We start from the raw sequence: 19,924 nt of genomic DNA on the forward strand, positions 1-19,924 counted from the left end.
TTGTTACATTTCAGTGAATTTCTTGAAAGTGCAAATATAAAAATTTAGAAGATACAAGAAACCATACAAACAAAAAGTTATAATGCTGACCCAATGTACGGAATATATACTTTAATTAAAAATTTTGTGATTTTTGAATCCTACACATAAAATTGCATTTAGTTATGTGTGCTACACATAATTAAAATGAACACAAACAGCCCGTCTATTAAAAATTGCAGGAATTTACACAGTATTCATAACAGTTATTACTACATTTCACACTACCTCTACACAACAGCCGACACATCTAACTGGCTTGTCACCACTAACATGTTTACATGTTAACACCAATGTCATACCTAACAAATACATCCTCCGAGGGTGTCAGATGTACAATACAGATTTAAAATGTAATTTTAAACTGTGTGCTACCACATCAACTGGCTAGGTACTGCAATGCCCATTTAAGTAGTACATACATTATTTACTGACATATCTATGATATAATGTGTATGCTGATCAACAAAAATAACACAGGAAACCCTAAAATAGAATGAACAATGAGAGTTTATATTTGCAATTAGTTGTTAATTTGATGTGTTATCTCATTGTTTATTTTTCCACTCAGTGATACTGCGAATTACGAAATTGGACAATTACAATTTGGCTATTTAAGCAAAATTCAAGTTTAATTCTTGTGGTCGGAAAATAAAATGGCAAAGAAGGAGAATAATTAATTATTTCAACAAATTACTAAGCCTCGATAGGTTTGGAACCTCAGGCGTAACGGCTATGATGACACAGCTGTCAGTATTGACATAAGACACAATGATAAAGAGCGGGGATATCAGGTACAGAATTGACCCTGGATGATAGTAAGGAACTACTCCAGCATTTGCCTGGACCTGGTATGACTCAGGGAAATGCTCATAAACTGAGACCTAACGGAGGTTGGGTTAAGCCCGACACTTGCCACGTGAGCTACAGGACTAGTAATGAATCCAAAAATAAGAATTAGACAACAAAAAAAAATTTACGTGACAAAAAAGTATCAATTTTTGACGTGATAACGTCTTATAAATCAATGTACGCCGGCTGCACGCACGAAAAAGCATGACTCATTGTCACGTTCCGCCTGAGCCGAGCGTGCAAAAACCGGCCAACCACCGTGCGAGAAAATCTTCTATAATATCAAACAGGTTAAGGCGGGCTTTTTAAAAGCAGCAATTTAAAAAATGTGATTTATTTGTCCAATTTCGTCATTTCAAATTAACAATTTATTGACATTGATTTGATTTCAGTTTATTTCTATAACTATATGTTCGTGATTATATTTTAACAAATTATTTAAATTAAATTTGCAAAAACTGTAAATAATATTTGAAAATTAAAAAGTATGCAATTTTTCATCAATGTTTTCTTATGACGTTATCACGTAAAATTATCGCCCATAAACCGACTTTACAGACAACCCCTTTTTTTAATTTCATGACAATAACATGAAACATATATCAAGAATTTGAAACTATGAAATATTTAAATAATATTCTAATAAACTAATTTGAATAGAAATTTATAATTAATTATTTTCAAAAGTTATAAATAAAAAAATAAAAAATTTTTTTTGGTAACTACTGGTTGAAATTTACTTTATATTTTAACCTTTAAAATGTGTACCCAGCTAAAAAGAATTTTGAAAAGCATGCTTGTGTTTTTAAACTTTATAAAGGTATTTAAATAATATAAATATATTTACTACTGTTTAAATACATGTCTATTTACTTTAACTACATGTTCTTAACCAAATGTAACTAACTTGTTTAACTCTACAATGTACAAAATGAATCTTGGAGTAATGTTTAGTTTATCTTGAATTTAATTACACTATTCAACTGAATCATGCATTGAACTGTTTGAGTTTCTATTTCATCATGTTCAAAGTTATTATTGTTAATAAAAAATTAATTTTTAAACATAGAAATCATTTGCTCATGGTGAGTACATATAAAAAAAAAATTTTAAGTACAGAAGTTCACAGAACCAAATCTGATACATTCAGTAAATTTAGATATGTAACGCATTACTTAATGAAAATAATAATAATAATAATAATAAACCAGAAATAAAAATAAAACTGGTTTCACAGAAAATAGGCATATTAGTAAGTGTCATTAGTTCATGAAAAACATTTAGTTTTCTATTTTTTTTGTCTTCTAGCAACAGCCCAAAAGGACCAACATATTAACAATTCTATAAAAGCTGGGAACTTGTCTTTATTAACTAGTTCACATGTAAAAATGAGGGAAACTCAGAATATTTCATGAGCTAATAGTGTTTGCAAGTTTATTACGGGATAAACTCCTAACTTAAGCTATGTTTTCAGGTTGGCTACCAAAATGATAAAACTATTTTCCAGTACTGAAGAAATTAATCCCATTCTTAGCTCCAAATATAAATGCTTAAATATGTACTTACACACTGTCTGTGCACTGTATAAACATTTATTTGCTGCTAGGATTCATTTTATTTTTTATACTTAGGTTTAAATGGTTTCAAAAGATATTTAAAAATTTTCCATTTTATTTATAATTTAATTTAACTCTTTGTCACACATTATCATTTCCTTACCTAAAATAATAAAAATTACTATCATAGCAATACAGGATGATGTCAACTACACCCCAAAAAAAAAAAACCACACACTTAAAATCAGCATAAACTCAATTTATCACTGGGATATAAATCGTACACTATAGTGAATGAAGACAAATGGTTAAAGCAAAAATAATTGATGTATGTATGAAAAAATAACTTTTTAAGAAGTATACACTTTATCCAAGAACTGCCTAACAAGTTTCCTGTATTATTTTAATGGCTTATCTAATACTATAACATGTACGTGTTTCAGTGTTGTGTTTAAATTAGACCTGTGTGAATACCCTTTTTTTTTTATGTGCAGCAAATATTGAATCTAATGTTTAAAAATTGTAAAGATAATTTTAACTGTGTATATTTTTCTCAGCAGCGCTGCATGTATTACACTTATTTTTAAAAAAAAATACTGGAATGAAGTAAAACAAATATAACATTTGTAATGATTAAAAAACCAATTGGGCCTTATGTTTAACTGCAGTCAATAGAAATGATAAAATAACAATGCATAAAATTAATTTTGTGCATTCATAAAAGCAGACCTGAGTGCTTACTTTGATTTTTTTTTCAAGTAACCCACTTAAAACCCACCTAAAAATATAAAAAATGAAAAAATATATATATTTTAAAGCCATAAAACTATGCGATTAACAAAGATTACGGCCTATTTCAAAAGAAACAATACTTAGGCATTTTTAAACGTCATGTGAAGTACTAAAAAAAATCATAAAATCTGTTGTAATATTTAAATTAAAATTTGTAAAAAACAAAAAAAAAATGCTTTCCCATTAAAAAAAATTAAAAAAACAAATATAAAAAATACCAGATGAAACACGTTCCTGCTGTTACAAACAGCGCATTACTACATTGGCCCCATACATTTATATTATCAATTGGCACTATAGGAAAAAGAAACTGTCAAATTGATTACTAAAAAATGTTTTTGAATTTTTCTTGTTGTGTTATAAATCTGTATCTTACCATGTGATATGTATCCTAAATCTGATTTAGTCTCAAACATTTAGAAATGTAAGAAATGTGTTCATTGAGTATGTCAGTCACAAAATGCTTAAGAGTAATTGAAATGTCAAATGTACCTTCAAAAAAACTATGAAAATTGCTGGAAAACATAAATATTAATAACGTAAATAGGTTTCCTCATATACATGTGGCTGATCATACCAAAACTCTTTACTTTAGTTATGATCATCTGCACTTGTGAAATTAAAAAACACTTTTTCAAAATAAAAAAATTCATAACTTCTTTATACCAATTCCTATTTCTTAATATAAACATTTCATCAATAAAATAATTATGTATCCTCAACTGAAAAGCAGCAATTCTTAGACATCCAGTGTGTTAAAGCTTCTCAACAAATGTGAAGTTTCACATAAGTTGTGTAGCTTTACAATACATTCAAAGCTTCAAATACAAAAAATAGCAAATTTTCTGGTGAAGTTAAATCAAATATTAAAAAGAGCTTCAATTTGTTATGCTCAGTCGAAGCTTCACACAGGCCTAGTTTAAATTAAAAATATTTGTTTTACAAAAGGTTTTAAGTGTATTTTTTCTCATAACTTAGTAAATGTATTTACAAAAATGGTTTCAAAACAACTACACACAAATTTTTGGCAACACCAAATTTACTACCCAACAGTGTGAAAAACATTTTTAAGTATTCTGCTAGCCTAAGTATGTTATTTGCTACTTGATCTATGGATGCTATCTATACAGCTAAAAATAGGGTAAACCATAATGTTTGTCAACAGACTTACACTTTTCTGCTTTCTTACAATGGCAGTACACTTCCTTCAATACAGCCAACATTTTGGACTTCGCAAAGCAATTTGACAGAAAAATTATCGCTAAATCACTTAACCTACAAGTTGGTTTTTCAAGCATGAACAAAAAGATCTCACACAGCAATATGTCACATTGCAACCACATGCCTACCAGAAACTGACAGTAATTCCATACTCTAAATTACACAATCTGTTGTAAAATAGATAGATATAAGTAACACTGAATCTAGAATGTTCAGTTTTATTTTTTAAATATTCTCAGCAATTGGAAGTAAAATGTTAAATCTTTTCTTGAACATAGGATTCAAGAATGTAAGTATTATATGAATGTTTTATATTCTGATTTATATTTACAGTGAACCAACTTCTACACAGATGTATCAGTAATCACAATTATACTTTCAATAAAACACACGTTAGACAAATGCGATCAAGTTCACGCTAAATGCTATACCATGGAGTTAGGAACTGTCATGAGACAGCATGCTGTGACGTAGTTGAAGACAATTTTAACTTCGCCATCAACATATTGTTCCGCCCAAAACATTGCCCGAATGAAGATTAACAACGTCTGATGATGGTTAGTAAGTGTGAATTAGAATCGAAGTCTTTGAAAACAGTCACTTTCATAAAAAAAAGTTATTTCAAACTGTTTCCACAATGCAAACACTACACTTCAAACAATGTTTTGGGTTTCTAACCAATACAATGAGCTGAAGAAAAAAATAAATGGCCACCCCCTGTGCTATACTCTACAAAACAATTGACACACTTATAGAGAAATGAGCTACAAAATATCTATCATCTCATCATTTGATTATGCAAGCATTGCAGGCTTGAATTCTTGAATTTCCTTTGGGGTAAACTTGTGTTCATAGCAGACCTAATAAAATGAACTATATTTAACCAAAAGGGGATTTTATCAAATTTGCAGCCCTGTGTTCAGAGCCCCAGCAGTGTGTTCAAAGCTGACGTACATGTTTCGCGTGCGCTCCACGGTCTCTATGTTTACACTGATGATTATCTTTGTCAGTCCAGTGCTTTATCAATCTGACTTTTTGGGATTTAGCTTACCCCGTAGTAATTAACCATCTTTAACTTAGACCATGACAGTCACTTGAACATGTTCAGGTCTACAACTTAAAAAAAAAACTACGGTAACCCAGGAACAACTGGCGTGTAAAGTGTCTAATCTTGAAAGAACAAAGTGGGAAGCAGCAAATATAGATGAATTATTTAAAATCACATGAAATCACTAAATCTACCTTTTCCCTATGTGAAAAGGTAGATAAGTTAAGGTGAGAACCTCGTTCTCAAAACCCTGCTCATGGAAACTGCTTAAATTAAGCAAGAATTACTCCAAATCAAGGAAAGATTATAAACTACAAGAGATCATGAATTCTTATGAAGTCTTCCAACAACAAGAGCTCTAATGACAATAACCAACGTGTAGACAGCGATAGCTTCACCTGGTGTCAAGAAATTACTACATATAAATTAATTTAGCTCAAGTTAAAGTGACAAAACTCAAAACTACATCCAATACATATGATTTCTTCCATGTATCTGTTCTTGAAGATGATTTAAACAGAATTAATAATATTATGTTCTGGCAAAGTGGATCTCTGTTAAGCCCTTTTTATGGAAAACTGCACCCTGCCCAAATCATAAGCAATGTTTCTACAACAAAGGAGCCCAACATTTCTACCAGGCTTATTGCATCCACTTGGTGCCTGAATCAGCATCATTATCAATGTCTGTGCAATGAAAATAGCATGAATTCCAACTATTTCACAGACCAATATCTTGTTTTCAGAAATGATAGAAATTCTCAACTTATAACGAAGAAAACAGATCAGCTGTCAATAATCACAAATTTTTATCAGTTCAACCGGTACATATATGTCTATGACTTTCATGGTATCGAAACTATCTGGCTGTAAATAAAAACATTGTCTACCAAATCACTAACCCTCTGTACTGTCTACATATCTGTGAATATCACTCCAAATGTTACTTTGAATATTTCGAGTCCTTAAAAGATATTGTGATTCTCAGTGATTTTAATGTTCCCAGTATTGACTGTATTAACAATCACACTGCTGATACTTTAAATTCACACGTCAAAGCCAAAGCCACTCATCTACTCAACTTTACATCTAGGCTCGGTTTAATCAAATCATCTAAAAATCTTTTAGACCTTTGTCTATCGAATTTATCTCATTGTATAGTAATGCATGCTGTCAATGTACTTTTCGAAGAACATTTATATCACCCAACTTAAAATATCAATATCATAATGGACACCTACTCTAGTAATATTAATTCTTCTTTGTTAAAAAAATTACAAAGACTGCAATTACTAGATCTTTATAACTATTAAAACTCATGACTGGTCATACTTTTACAATTATGCTGATGTTGACCTTGTTGATCAACTAAAAAACTGAATATTTGACAAAATCAATACTTTTATCCCACTAACTTTAAAAAAAGATGTCTAAATATCCTCTTGGGTTCTCTCATGAAGGTTAGTACCTTTCTCTTGATGCCAGTACTCAATTTATACTCCCTCAAGTAAAATTCCAAAGTTGCACTGAACACAGATTATTTAGGCACATAACTGAGTATATGTTGCCGAGCACAACTATTCTTCAGTGATCGTGGGCACAATGAGCCGCCACAAACTGACCAGTAACGACTGATGTCAACACAAGACTTCGCTGGCAGCAGACAGTAAGTACAGTACATGATTACATGAAAAAACTCTTATCAAGCACAGACAACATGAACAACGTATCCAAGTAAGTCTGCCCACTCGACATAGTGTTTCAGGACCGGGTGGTTGTGATGTTCTTTCCACCTCCATCCCGCGAGAGTCATCCTGTCTTGGCAAGCATAGGGACATCATGGCTGTCATCACCATGGCATTGCCTGGGCTCATGACTCATGACATGGACAAAATGACTCATCATCATCAAACTAGTTAAGCTCAGGTCTAGTACTGAGATTTAATCAGAGCTCTAATCATACTTCTAATGACTTAATAATAATTTTGCTAGCTTCACATTTTCAGCTTTCAGTTCATAAATATTAGTCAACCATGTGAACTGTTGTCATCACAACTATATTACATACTATATAACCTATTATACAGGGTTTGTTCGGAAAGTAATAGGACTGAGTCGATTTAAAAAACTTTATTGAGCCAATCGTTACAATTCTTTAAAAACTTTCAAAGTAGGCTCCTTCTACGTCGATGCAGCGCTGCCACCGCGATTTCCAAGCATTGAAGGCGTCACGGAAGGCATTCTCCGGAATAGCCTTGAGAGCCGCGGTGCAAGCTGCTTGGATCCCCTCTGTTGTCTCAAAATGCTCGCCTTTCATTGGCCTTTTCAATCGAGGAAACAAAAAAAAGTCCGGGGGGGGGGGGGGGGGGCACATCTGGGCTGTAGGCCGGCTGCGGAAGCGTTGGGATGCCGGCCTTGGTCAGGTAGCTGTTCACAAGAAAGGCGGTGTGAGCCGGGGCGTTGAGCACTTTTGGGACCATCTTCGCGCACACCTTGCGCATGTTCAAATGCTCCGTCACAATGTCATGAACCACAGATTTTGGTAAATTAAACACCTGGGAAATTAAACGAATACTCAGTCGACGGTCTGAGTTCAAAACTTTGCGCACATGAAGCACATTGTCGGGGTTTGTCGAAGTCGAAGGTCTTCCAGCACGGTCTTCATTGGCGACCTCTTCCCGGCCCTCCGAAAAGGCCTTGTGCCACCGAAACGCTCCACTTCTTGCTAAAGCATCATCTGGGTAAGCCTGCTTGATCATATCAAACGTCTCTGTCGCAGATTTACCGAGTTTCACACAGAATTTAATCGCGTACCTCTGCTCTAACGAATGCTGCATTTGGGCTTGCACCACTCACAGAAACACGTCGCGCGAAAAAGCCTGTATTGACTCTCCAGCTGCTTGGAGACAACTGACCAGCCGCTCGTTCGTTAGCTAGGAACCCCCTCTACCGAATCCAGTCGGTGCGCGCACGCTCCAAAGTACAGTCGCGGCGGAAGAAAATCAGTCCTATTACTTTCTGGACGAACCCTGTATATCATCCTGATTGTAGCAAAAAAAAATTGATTCTTAAACACGATAATTTCTAAATTTCCAACCATCAATGTCAAGGAAAAAATTTTTTTAAAGGGTCTTGGGAGTAGTGAGGGTCTGGTTTTGGTACAGTGACTGTTGGTGAAGCGCCATTCCGCTGAGTAACCTCGCAGCGCCGTTACGTTAACAAGTGTTTCACAAGCTATTTTAAATCAGAATTTTTGTTTAGTGAAAAATACTTGTTTGAAAGTATAAAAATTTGATATCAAGTTGTAATCAGTAACAATGCTCATCAAACGGAATGAAATATGTAATAACCAAAATTGTGCATGTTCCGCAACGTTAGTCCTGCTCAGAAAAAAAAAAAAACATTAAGACAATTTTTAAAGTTTAAATATTATTCTTTATATCTTTTAAAAGCTGTGGAACTACTAGAATGGGCGTTTCAGGAAAATATTGAATTAATAGGTAAAAACATTTTTTCTAAATGTTGAATAGAGAAGGGTTATTATATCACTACCGTTATTTGGTCACATTCAAGAAGTAGCTTTAGAATTCCATGCAAGTCGAAAACATCCAACACTATTTGACTGCTAAACTGCCACTCAACAACCTTGGTGCAGAAATACAAAAATCTATAAAGTATTCCACAAAACTGAGATGAGATACTGTCTTCCTGCTTGTTTGAACATATATCAAAACACACAAATTCATGAAACTTCTTTACTTCACATATGAATGTATATTCAAAAACAACTTAGTAATAAGTTAACACAACTGGCTAGTAATTGTTTCCACACACTAAGTGTTCACAGGGGGTAATGGCATCTGAACTGTGCTACAATTATAAGACACCAGCATACCTTGACAGCTGCTGTCGACACTGGGACAACGAGGTGCTGCTTTTTTCTGCACAGACACTCCAATAGTTCGATACCTAGAAAACAGAAAGGCATAAAAAAAAAAACAAATGCAAACACATTACCTACCTACTTCCAACTTCATCCAAAACAACTGAAAAATAATTCAAGAACCATTCATTTTTCTTAAAAATCAGATCAATACAAATTTTATGAAAATACTTCAATTAAATTCTAAATAACATTTTCTCTTTCTAATTGATTTTTGGATACTAACGTGCTAATTATTCAGAATAACATTTTGTATAATTGTAAAATGTGTTTGATGGTGTTAGTTTGAGATTTGAGGAATCAACATTTTTTCAGCGTTTTATTTTTATAAGCTTTCCGGAAAATCAAAAGTTCATTAAGCTGCAAAGTGAGAATGCGAGACCCCTGCTGTTTGTATAATGGATATGAATAATAAACACACTAACACTAAATACTTCTCTTTAATGTATCCTAATATTTAACACCTAATGGGATACAAATGGGTGTTAAAATTCATTAAGAAAAAAATTAATATTACCAAATCAACTAAAATAAAGTTTTAATTGAGTTGAGATCATACTGATATCTGATTGATTAATCGGCCGATGTTATAACTACCCTGCGTAAGGATCACAATGGACAAAAATTTAACAGTTTCACCAAAAGGGTTTGCCCTCGAATATGGGTGGGTCACCATATATTTTTCTCCAGTAGAGTTCCGTAGATACAAGCAAAGCCTTTATGTTCCGTAACTTGGCTTATTGGCATATAAGAAACACAGCACTGGTGTTTAACCTCGTCCTTCTTTGTCTGCTTCACACCAACTATGGCTGCAGTTTTGACATGGAATGCTGCAGTTGAAAGCAGGGGAAATCTCACGCCATAACAATAATGTTTGGGCAATGTTGTATCATATTAACAAAAAAAAACTCTGAAGAGATAGACACATGAAGGTTTTGTACGGTGCCAGTCCATAGACATTACTACGAAACATTATATCAAAATGTGTCATTTTTCTCAATAAGTAAGTCAGTGTTCAGTTGTCTGTAGCACAACTCTGACATTTTAAAGATTAAATATAAATTTATTGAAATAGGTGACATCTTAAAAAAAGAAAAGCATATTGAACAATCTACTGCTGTCACCAAACTGAGCCATGGCTCAATACGCAGTGCAACTGTTAATTTAATGCTTGCCAAGTCCATTTGAACTGATTCCATAAGGAAAATTTATTTTACTTGACGTGGGTCATAACTAGAGACCTGAAAATTTTGCTACTGTGATGATGCAAATAATAATTTTGAATTTAAGCATTTTCAAAGATAAAATGCAAATTTAGACCAATTTGGAAGAAAATGTTTTATATTCCTTCTTGAATTTAAATTACCAGTATTAAAAATGTTTTGTAATCAATAAAATATATGTATATTTAGATAATTTTTGTATAACTTTCGTTATTTTTGTAGACACTACGGTTGTTTTATTTTATAGTTTAGTTGCCATACTTATTTGCTAAACGGTGTTGAAATGTTGGTTGCAGTACAAAAGTAAAATTTGTCCTGTAGTTGAAAAATATTTTTGACATAATTATGTAAATAGAAATACAAAGTTCAATTTCTTGAGTAAAATATTTTTTTTCTTTCTTTCTCATAGAATATAGATTAAATTTGTACTCATATGGCCTTCACGTTTTGGTTGAAAAAATCGGCTTGCTAATATATAGGGATGGGACGATTCCAAAATTTTCGATTCCGATACCCGATTATCGATTCCTTAAAAAATCCTTCGATTCTCGATACTCTATACTCACCTAGTTAACTTAATATTAAATAATTCAAATTCTATTTGCAACATTTTTTTTTCAGCTATCAATACATTTAATGATGTAGCATACATCATAAATTCATATTTATCAAATTTGAGTACACAACTAAGTTATTAACATTAACTCATATAAATGTTTACATCATTAGAAGTCAATGGCTCATATGTCAAAGGGGTCAAACTGATCTAAAATTTGTTTTGTAATACGGAATAAACTATAGAAAAAAATTTAAGCTTTCCTTGAGCAGTATAAATTATTTTCGTTCATACAACTTGCCTAACTTAGAGAAGGGTACAAATTAACTAAAAAATTTGTGAAATGAAACAGTAACAAAATTAAGCAACAACTAGAGAACTAGCAAATGAAAGTGTTGTACTTGATTGTGGTATTTCGGCGTTAAGTTACATTTAAGAAACACACATTCATTCATTGTTATTTCGGCGTTGTGGTAACGACCCAACAAAATCTATAAAACACTGACCAACTAATCATCATCGTCACACCATTCGAAAATGGATGTTTGTTTACATTTTTCCGCTTTTTGGCGCGATTTAAAATGCTTGTGCTGCCCCGTACGGCTGGGTGACGAAGTAAAGATAGTTCCCAAGGTCCCCTATAAGAGTTTCCAGAGCCTGGGGGTTTATTCTAAGTTTCCAGCGTTTTCTATCGGAACATTTCGATATCGAATTAGATAGCTCTTTGGCCGATCGGCAACTCACGGTTCCGAACGATCGTAATAGAAAGGAACTGAAATTGTTATTCTAAGCGCGGTATCGTTACGAGGCCTAACTATCTCGGCAAAGTTCGGGTTACGATTTTCCACTCCTCAATTTTTCTGGCAGCGAAGATGAGATTTGAAAACTGCAACATAACAACAAAAAACACTTCATATTTCTAACAAATTTATAAATAAAAACACAGAGTTTATAAGACAATATACTTTCCAGATGTTTCAATGTTGATAAAAGTATTTATAAAAATCTTAAGTAATTTTAAAAGTGCTCAAGCAAGCGAAAACATGTTTATTTCTTAAATTATTTTTACGGGATATTTGGTGTGAAATGTTTAGAGTTGTTTGCACGTGGTCGGTCATTGTATTATTGAAATAATGGCTGCTCGGCGATCTCGTGTGAGTGAGAGGCAAATTAAAATGTTGGTTTATTTTATGGAGGAGCACCCCGAATTCTTGTGGAGAAAATTTTCATCCAATTTCACGACTGCAACAAAATACACACGCTGAGTTATTGTTGAAACTTTTGATATCTGAAACAGGCGAATAATTTATGAATATGTATTTTGAAAGTTGGGTTATTTTTCAATTTACTTGCATAAAATCTTCGTTATCATATTGTTATTATAGAAAGAACGTCTTTACATTCCCACTTAGTTATTATGTATCTGGAACACTGCTTACATTATGTAATTTTTTAATTTATTTGATTGTAACTTAAAGCGGTAACCATGGTAAGGACTCATCCGAAAGAAGGCAAAACTAAAAAAAAAAAAACGGAATGCATTTCTTTTACTTATATACGTTATATCAAATCATTCTATAAAACGGCATTGTGATATGCATACAAATAGAAATCAGTTGGCCTAACAGTCACGAGATGGCAGGGCTTGCCGAAGTGCGAGGCAGTAGCGCGCAGCGGCCGGTAGAACTACTACAACACTTTATCGGAATTAAGTTTCGCGTCCATTACCGTTTCCCGAGTGGTAACAGTAATTACTGAAGATATTTGTACATGTATTATGGATCAATATTTTATACATAATAAATGTACAAATATCTTCAGTAATTACTGTTACCACTCGGGAAACGGTAATGGACGCGAAACTTAATTCCGATTAAGTGTTGTAGTAGTCCTACTCGCCGCAGCGCGCGCTACTGCCTCGCACTCCCGCAAGCCCTGCTGCCCTCTCGTGACTGTTAGGTCAACTACTTGAATAACGCTCCAAAATCATACATATTCAATGCTACTGGGAAAACATTTCCTTTTACAAAATATTAAACACAATTGACACCTACGTAAAATATCGTGAAAATAGATCACGCCCAAAAATGTACTATTTTCGACAATGTTTAACTATTTGTGTACACATAAATTGTGCATCCGCCATGATTTCAACTGGCTGCTAAATCCCGATAGGCAAAGGTTTTTCGACAGCAATTGTATACTCGAAACATAACGATCGTTGGCTTCCGAGAATCGAAGGGTTCCGAGTTGATGAAAGTAACTTAGAATACCACATTGTAGAAAGCTTCCGATAATCGTGGCATCACGATCGGGAACTCTTTTCCGAAAAACTTAGAATAAACCTCCTGGTACCTGGTTCGCCCAATAATCTGCTTGATACTACAACGCTGTTCCAACTATATGCCAGCGCCCCTGGCTGACGTGGTATGGCCACTCACGTAAGGCTGTTCCAAACACCGTTCGCCCAATCATCTGCTTACTTTTGTATTTATCCGTTGTCGCTGTTCAAAGCTGACGTCAGTGCCCCAAGCGGTGTGCGTAGGCTTTAAAACTTCGCCTGTTTGTCTTATCTATCCAAACATTATGCCGGAAAGGAAAATAAACGCCGTAGTTTTGCGTATTTTTACGGTATATTTTTGGGTTTAACATTATAACGTGAGCGCGTGTAAGCTTTTGTTTGCTTTAGTGCATTTATAATTAATGTTCAGTGGCGGCCATGTTGCGGTGTTTGTTTACCAGTGACGAGACAAGTCTTACCCAGTATTTAAATTTCCCGTTAAAACATTACGATTTCACTTTTTAATACTAAATTTCGTGGAAAAACGCTGTGTTGTGGCAATTTCGCGTAAAAACTGTATTTTACTGTGTTTCGCGTTTATCGTCGTTTTATCTCAATCACGAAAAGAACAGGCCCCTACTAATACGCAGTGATAATTTTTTTATAAATAATTTTTGTACTTTGACTTGTGTATAACATCGACCCAAGTTTTAGATATTGTTTATTTGGGGAAATATAACTGTTATATATGCATCTAGTCAGTCATAACCCAACTCAAAGAGTCGTTAAATAATTGTATCTGACAGATTTTCAATGATGTGAAATGATTTTTTTTGCTACATGCGGGAATCGACTTTTATCATCGATTCTCGATTCTCGATTATTTAAGTATAATCGGTAGGTATCGATGAAATTGGGAATCGGTTTTCCCATCCCTACTAATATATTTTTACACTTGATGTTGGTCACCATATTTTGTTGGTCACTCTTAAATAAACAATAAATTTTTTTCTGAAGAAAACCTTAATACAAAAATTTTGTTGGTGTATAATGCAAATAACATTATTTGTTGTTAAATAATTATGTAATTAGTATTTAAACTTTCCTACACCCATTGTTTTATGGTTATTGTTTGATAACGACCTAGGTGCATCCAACAATTGTGGAAGATAGTAGCCTCAAAATATAAAACGTATACAAAGCAGTCAACAGTTTGCCGTGAAATACAGACATTTTTTTATCCTCAACAAGTATGCGATAAGTACAATTACAGGTGCTGTTTTTTTTTCTGCTGTAGTTTCTGGTTTTGGGCATTTCTGAGAAAGGAATTGTACTGTAAACGTTAAATTAAGAATCAAGTTGTCAATCTTTTGTTTAAAATGCTTAAAACTTCTGTAAATGTGTATATACGGGCGGAAGAATTCAATTGTGAAGGGATCTAGAGTTTTATTAAACACTTAGAAACAACCAAACATGATACTACACACCCAGACAATACAGTTCAGACTTCAGACCTCAGTGCTTAACAATTTCAACAGTGTTTAATTATGAAAAATTGCAACAGATAACCTTGCATTAAAAATCTTGAACATCACAACTTGCAGGAATGGATGTGTGAATTCATAGAAGAAGCAGATGACTTGCCTTGCGTCAAAATGTTAAGAGAACAGTATGTTCCGAAGCAACATCTGCAACATCTGCAACAGCGTGCAGATTCTTTGCACGAGATGGTTTAGAACTTGAAAATTTTCATACTTTGTGTTGAAACCAAAGACAGTAAGGGAAGATGTGTATTTCTGTCCCTGTTCAACATTTTGGCTGATAAGTTGGAAAATCCAGTTTTAAGGGTTGCTTCTGTTACTTTCTGAAAAAAGCTGATGTGACAACTTTCTCACAGGCTTTAAATGACTTTGTACAGAAGTATGGCATTCAGTTATGCATCATTAAAGGCATAGTTCTGACTCTGCTCATTACATGATGAAATGCATATAATCTCTAGAGATCCTTTTGGAAGAACACGTCCTACATTTACAATTCTGGTCTCACAAGCTGGCACTAGTGGGCTGTCAATTGTCCGAAATAAATTTGTGTGTGGTGAAGGTGAAGACTGCCTTCTTAAATAAAGAATACACAGGCAAGAATATTTGGCAGAAAATATGAGCAAACCGGTGAATTTTTTCCCAATGCCAAATCCAACAAGATAAACTTTGTGGACCAAATCCTTGTTTTATTTAGCAGAGTACCTTGTAGATGATGTTGAATTCTTCAAACAAGATGACATGAAGGCAAATAAAGATAGTGGTGTTCACTAACTGACATATTTTTCTATTAGAAATGCTGATATTCCATCACAGTGTGATTTTGTAAAAAATCATGCTTCAGACATAGAAGATATTTTGACGAAGCTAGAGGGATCATAAAACTGAACAACCCATTTGTTGTGTGATTATCTAGGAGATCTGACAAAGGGCTTAGATTGTACTTCTCAGGGAATATTTTCTTCAGCTTGTGAAGATAAAATGTCTCTTTTGACAATTTGTGACCAAGCTTTTGTGAAGCAGAAACACCAAAAGGCACAATCTTTTTATGTTGGGACAAACTTCAAAGCTTGATCAATTCAGATCTAAGTATGAAGTTGTTTAGGTCTTTGAACAAGGTGTTAAGTCCCAAACACATCTTACTTAATGATACCAAAAGTATTCTGCAGCAATAAAAGGAATTCCTGGGTTGGGAGAACTGGAAAACACTATAATTTTTAAAGGTTGCAATACCAAAAGTATTCTGCAACAGTGAAAAACACTCCCATGTTAGGAGAACTAGATAACACTAATTTTTAAAGTTTGTGAATCACTGAGGGAAGCTGTACAAGAAGCAGCAAAGAGTGGGTGTGACAGTGATGTCCAGAAAATGCTAGTGGCTATTTAGGCTGAGCATCTTCAGTTTTCAGCAGCAGCACTGAAAGATATTTGGAGTCCCACCAATAACACTGACAGTGAACCGCTTATTGAGTCATTACAACCAAGTGGTTACAGACAGGCATAAAAATATAAAAGAAGAAAAGGTTGAAAGCTTTTCGATGCTTTCATTTGATTATTAAGTCAGAAAACTGCATTTGTATCTTCAGTAATCAAACACTTCAATTGCAAAAATGTGTTAGGATTATATCAGAACAGTTTTGTAATTTCTATACTACATAAAAAAAAACAGAATTCAGTGTTTGTTAAAAAATAATTCCTGGTTTTGTAAAAAATATTAAGTTTTAAAGTCAAGCCTGTTTGAAAGGAAAATAAATCCATTTTTGAGAAAAAAAAACCACTTATACTTTTTCAGATCACGCCTTAACTATATATGATGCCACACAGATCAGAAGGTCAAGTGCTGGCACAAGCGAGCAAAACACGTGGACTGTTGCAAAGGGTTGAGGAGATAAATGCAGGTAAAAGGGGCAAAATATTTTTTTGTGCTATTGGTGACCTCCTCCTTTGTTAACCCATGGAAAAGATAGTTAACTGCCTTACATGTCAAGATAAACATCGCCTGCGGTAGTTAGAATGGTGGTGGGGTGGGGGTGGGGGCGCATTCAGACCGTAGCTGTGTATATCTACGAAAAAAACATGTCGTAGCATGTCAAAATAAACAAGTCATTTCTTTGTTTATAGCCTTATGCTTTCTACCAGATCTATACAAGTTTCCTTCCAACGTTTAGAACAAAATTAACTACCAGGCGAGTTTTCTTCTTGATGTGCGACGTGCTGGGCACATCTGCAATCACTAAGCTAGGGGAAGGGAATATTTGAAGTAGCACCCATCTATTTTACAGGCCGTTGACTGACAGCTGAGCGGGTTGACGAGTGTAGTCGCCTGGCCCCCGGGGCACATGGGCCCCCGGTACCGCAACCCAAGATTGCGCTACAAATTTTTATGCCCTGCCCAACTATTCTTACCTGAACCTTCTTCCCCTTGACCAGTGGTTACCTGCTTGCTTTAATGCATGTCAATTAACCCCCGCATGACCCGGCCCAGGGTTTTCCCTGTGTCTATGAAGGTTTTACCTTTAAGCTAGGGCGACCAATGGAGCATCTGCCGTGGCGAAAATCGCTGCCATTACTGGCCAATAAACCCCAGTAGCACAAGATGCCCGTGGCCTTTCCCGCATGGTTTAAACCCAGCATGAGTAGAGTGTACAGGCTTCGGCCTGAGACACACTTAGGTCCTCGCCTAACCTGGACCCTCCCCATACACTATAGATTGAACTTAGGCTAGGAAAAATAAAATCTGCAAAGGCAGTTGGTGTTCGGGGGCAACCTAGTTCGCTCACCGCACCAACCCCCCACACCGCCAACCACTGAGACGTGTGGCTATCCCCTCGCAGCACGAGATCGGATGACTAGCAACCGGGAGCCAGACCACTGAAAAGTATCCGCCTGCCATGAAACAGCACCACGTGTGAGCAGTGTGTGTCCATTCTGGACAGGCTGTAGCAACAAGGTGTAAACTTGTAATAAACCCTATTAACATCATTTGTGAGTTTTTCTACAAACCACTTGCCAACCAATGCAAGTTCAACTACAGCAAGCGACTGTGTGCTTGGCCTCAATTGTGGATATTTTCTATCCCTATTAACAAGTTCATGCTCTGCTATTTCTGCCTCTCACTAAAGCATTAGTTAACCAGTTAGCCCGAAGCATTGTTCCACATAAAAGTACCTGGAACTGAAGGTTGGAAGCAAATACAATAAAATTGAATGGGATTCAGTAAGCATCATGGTACATTCTGTATTAGCTATCTCTCAGTTTAGTAGCTGAATGTAGTGGAAATAAAAAACCTTCCATGAAGAACCCTAAAATTTCCCGAAAATATATTGAATTATTTTCCTGCCCGACAAAAAAAAAATTTTGGTAACCCTAAATCTTTTCTCAAATTTTGGGATTCCAATATACTAATTTTACAGAAATCTGAAGTCCGTACAGTATTAAAAAAAGAACACATCGTTAACAGCTGTTCACAAAATCAAGCCTTAAGCGCAATCAAATCAGAGCTCAAAAACAAATAAGTGGGTCGCCCACAATCATTCACCAAATAAAACCAAATTATGTTACTGGAACAGAGCAAAACATAAAACTGCATGAAAAGTCTTCAACAAACAGTAATCAAAATCAAGAGATCCAAAATAACAGAAGGAAACAGAGAGGGAAGCGTGTAAAAGAGCAAGCCATATCACAGTGGAACCCATGGAACCGTTATCTGTGGTAGGAGGAAGTGGAGGGTCAGTCAGGCACTGTGTCTCGTGCAGTTCAGCACTGGCCAAGAGAAACACCGCACAACATGCTTCAAACTAATTATCTGCAGATTTCCTTCAAATTTTCAAAACAAATTTTTTACAGTTCCTCAAAAAGGGATAATAGTAGAGGTAGGCATAATAAACGAGGTCGCAAAAACAGGTATTTATGTACATGGACAAATTATTGAGGTAACTTTTTTGCCCTAAAGTTACTCTGAAATTACTTATTAAAAGGATTTCTACCTTGTAACACATACATACCTTCCTGACGATTGTTGTGATACTTTGTTTCCCATGCATCAAACATCATATTGTAATAACGAGGTCCTTCAAAAAATTCATGGTAGGTGTAGGTTTCGGAAGTGGGAAAAATTCTGATGAAACTGCAAGAACAGAACAAATTTTTGCATGATAAAGTTTACTATTTATACATACGCAGCTTTATGCCATCACATTGACAGTAAGTATCACAATGGAGAAATGTACATGGTTGAGATTCGACACAAAGTAGATAGCTTATAGTAACCACTTATAATTAGAGCCACGATTTTTTCGTGCACGCAAAATAAAACGATATTGAGTGTTAACACCACCAAAACGCAAAAAATAGATTATGTACCATACGAACACGAAATACATATAGGGACCCCAGAAAATGGTAAATAAAACTGACTCATTTCGGTGTAAAAAAATTACAAAAGCGGTGCAAAAAATCGGTGTAAAAAAAAGCAAGCGGTGCAAAAAATCTGTGTAAAAATAAGCAATCTGTAGAGACCCCAAAAAATGGTGAAAAAATTATGCCATTGGCGGTGTAAAAAAAACCTCATAGCGGATAGGCACTACAAAGTAGCAGACTCTGCCTTACATCGGCCCACTTTGTCCGTCGTTTCATCACACAAGAATACAATCTGTTTGTCTTCTACAGCGTGCCTTACTGCTTCCTTATTTGCCTGGCCAATTTTTGGGACTTAAGTTTCTCTAAGAGTGTTGGTTGATGGCAAATCCCCTGCATCTAAAATGTATACATAACTTACAATATACTTATAAATAGGTAGCATTTATAAGGTTATCGCTGAAAATATTAATGGGTTAATTTACTCAAAACAATTCTAAGCCAAACATAACCTAACCTT

At 34.8% G+C, this 19,924-nt stretch overlaps 1 protein-coding gene across 7 annotated transcripts in view; it reads right to left on the reverse strand.

Annotated features, from left to right (window-relative positions):
• LOC134542667 (tubulin monoglutamylase TTLL4-like) overlaps positions 1 to 19,924 on the reverse strand; it is a 118,386-nt gene that overhangs the window by 19,567 nt on the left and 78,895 nt on the right. For all 7 annotated transcript variants that reach the window (XM_063387103.1, XM_063387100.1, XM_063387098.1 and 4 more), the window contains exons 15-16: positions 19,053 to 19,174; positions 9,403 to 9,476 (exon numbers count right to left, since the gene is read on the reverse strand). In XM_063387103.1, coding sequence (XP_063243173.1) covers positions 9,403 to 9,476; positions 19,053 to 19,174 — 196 coding nt within the window. The remainder of the gene's footprint in view (positions 1 to 9,402; positions 9,477 to 19,052; positions 19,175 to 19,924) is intronic.

The sequence above is a fragment of the Bacillus rossius genome, assembly GCF_032445375.1.
Source record: "Bacillus rossius redtenbacheri isolate Brsri chromosome 9 unlocalized genomic scaffold, Brsri_v3 Brsri_v3_scf9_1, whole genome shotgun sequence".
NCBI classification, from domain to species: Eukaryota; Metazoa; Arthropoda; class Insecta; order Phasmatodea; family Bacillidae; genus Bacillus; species Bacillus rossius.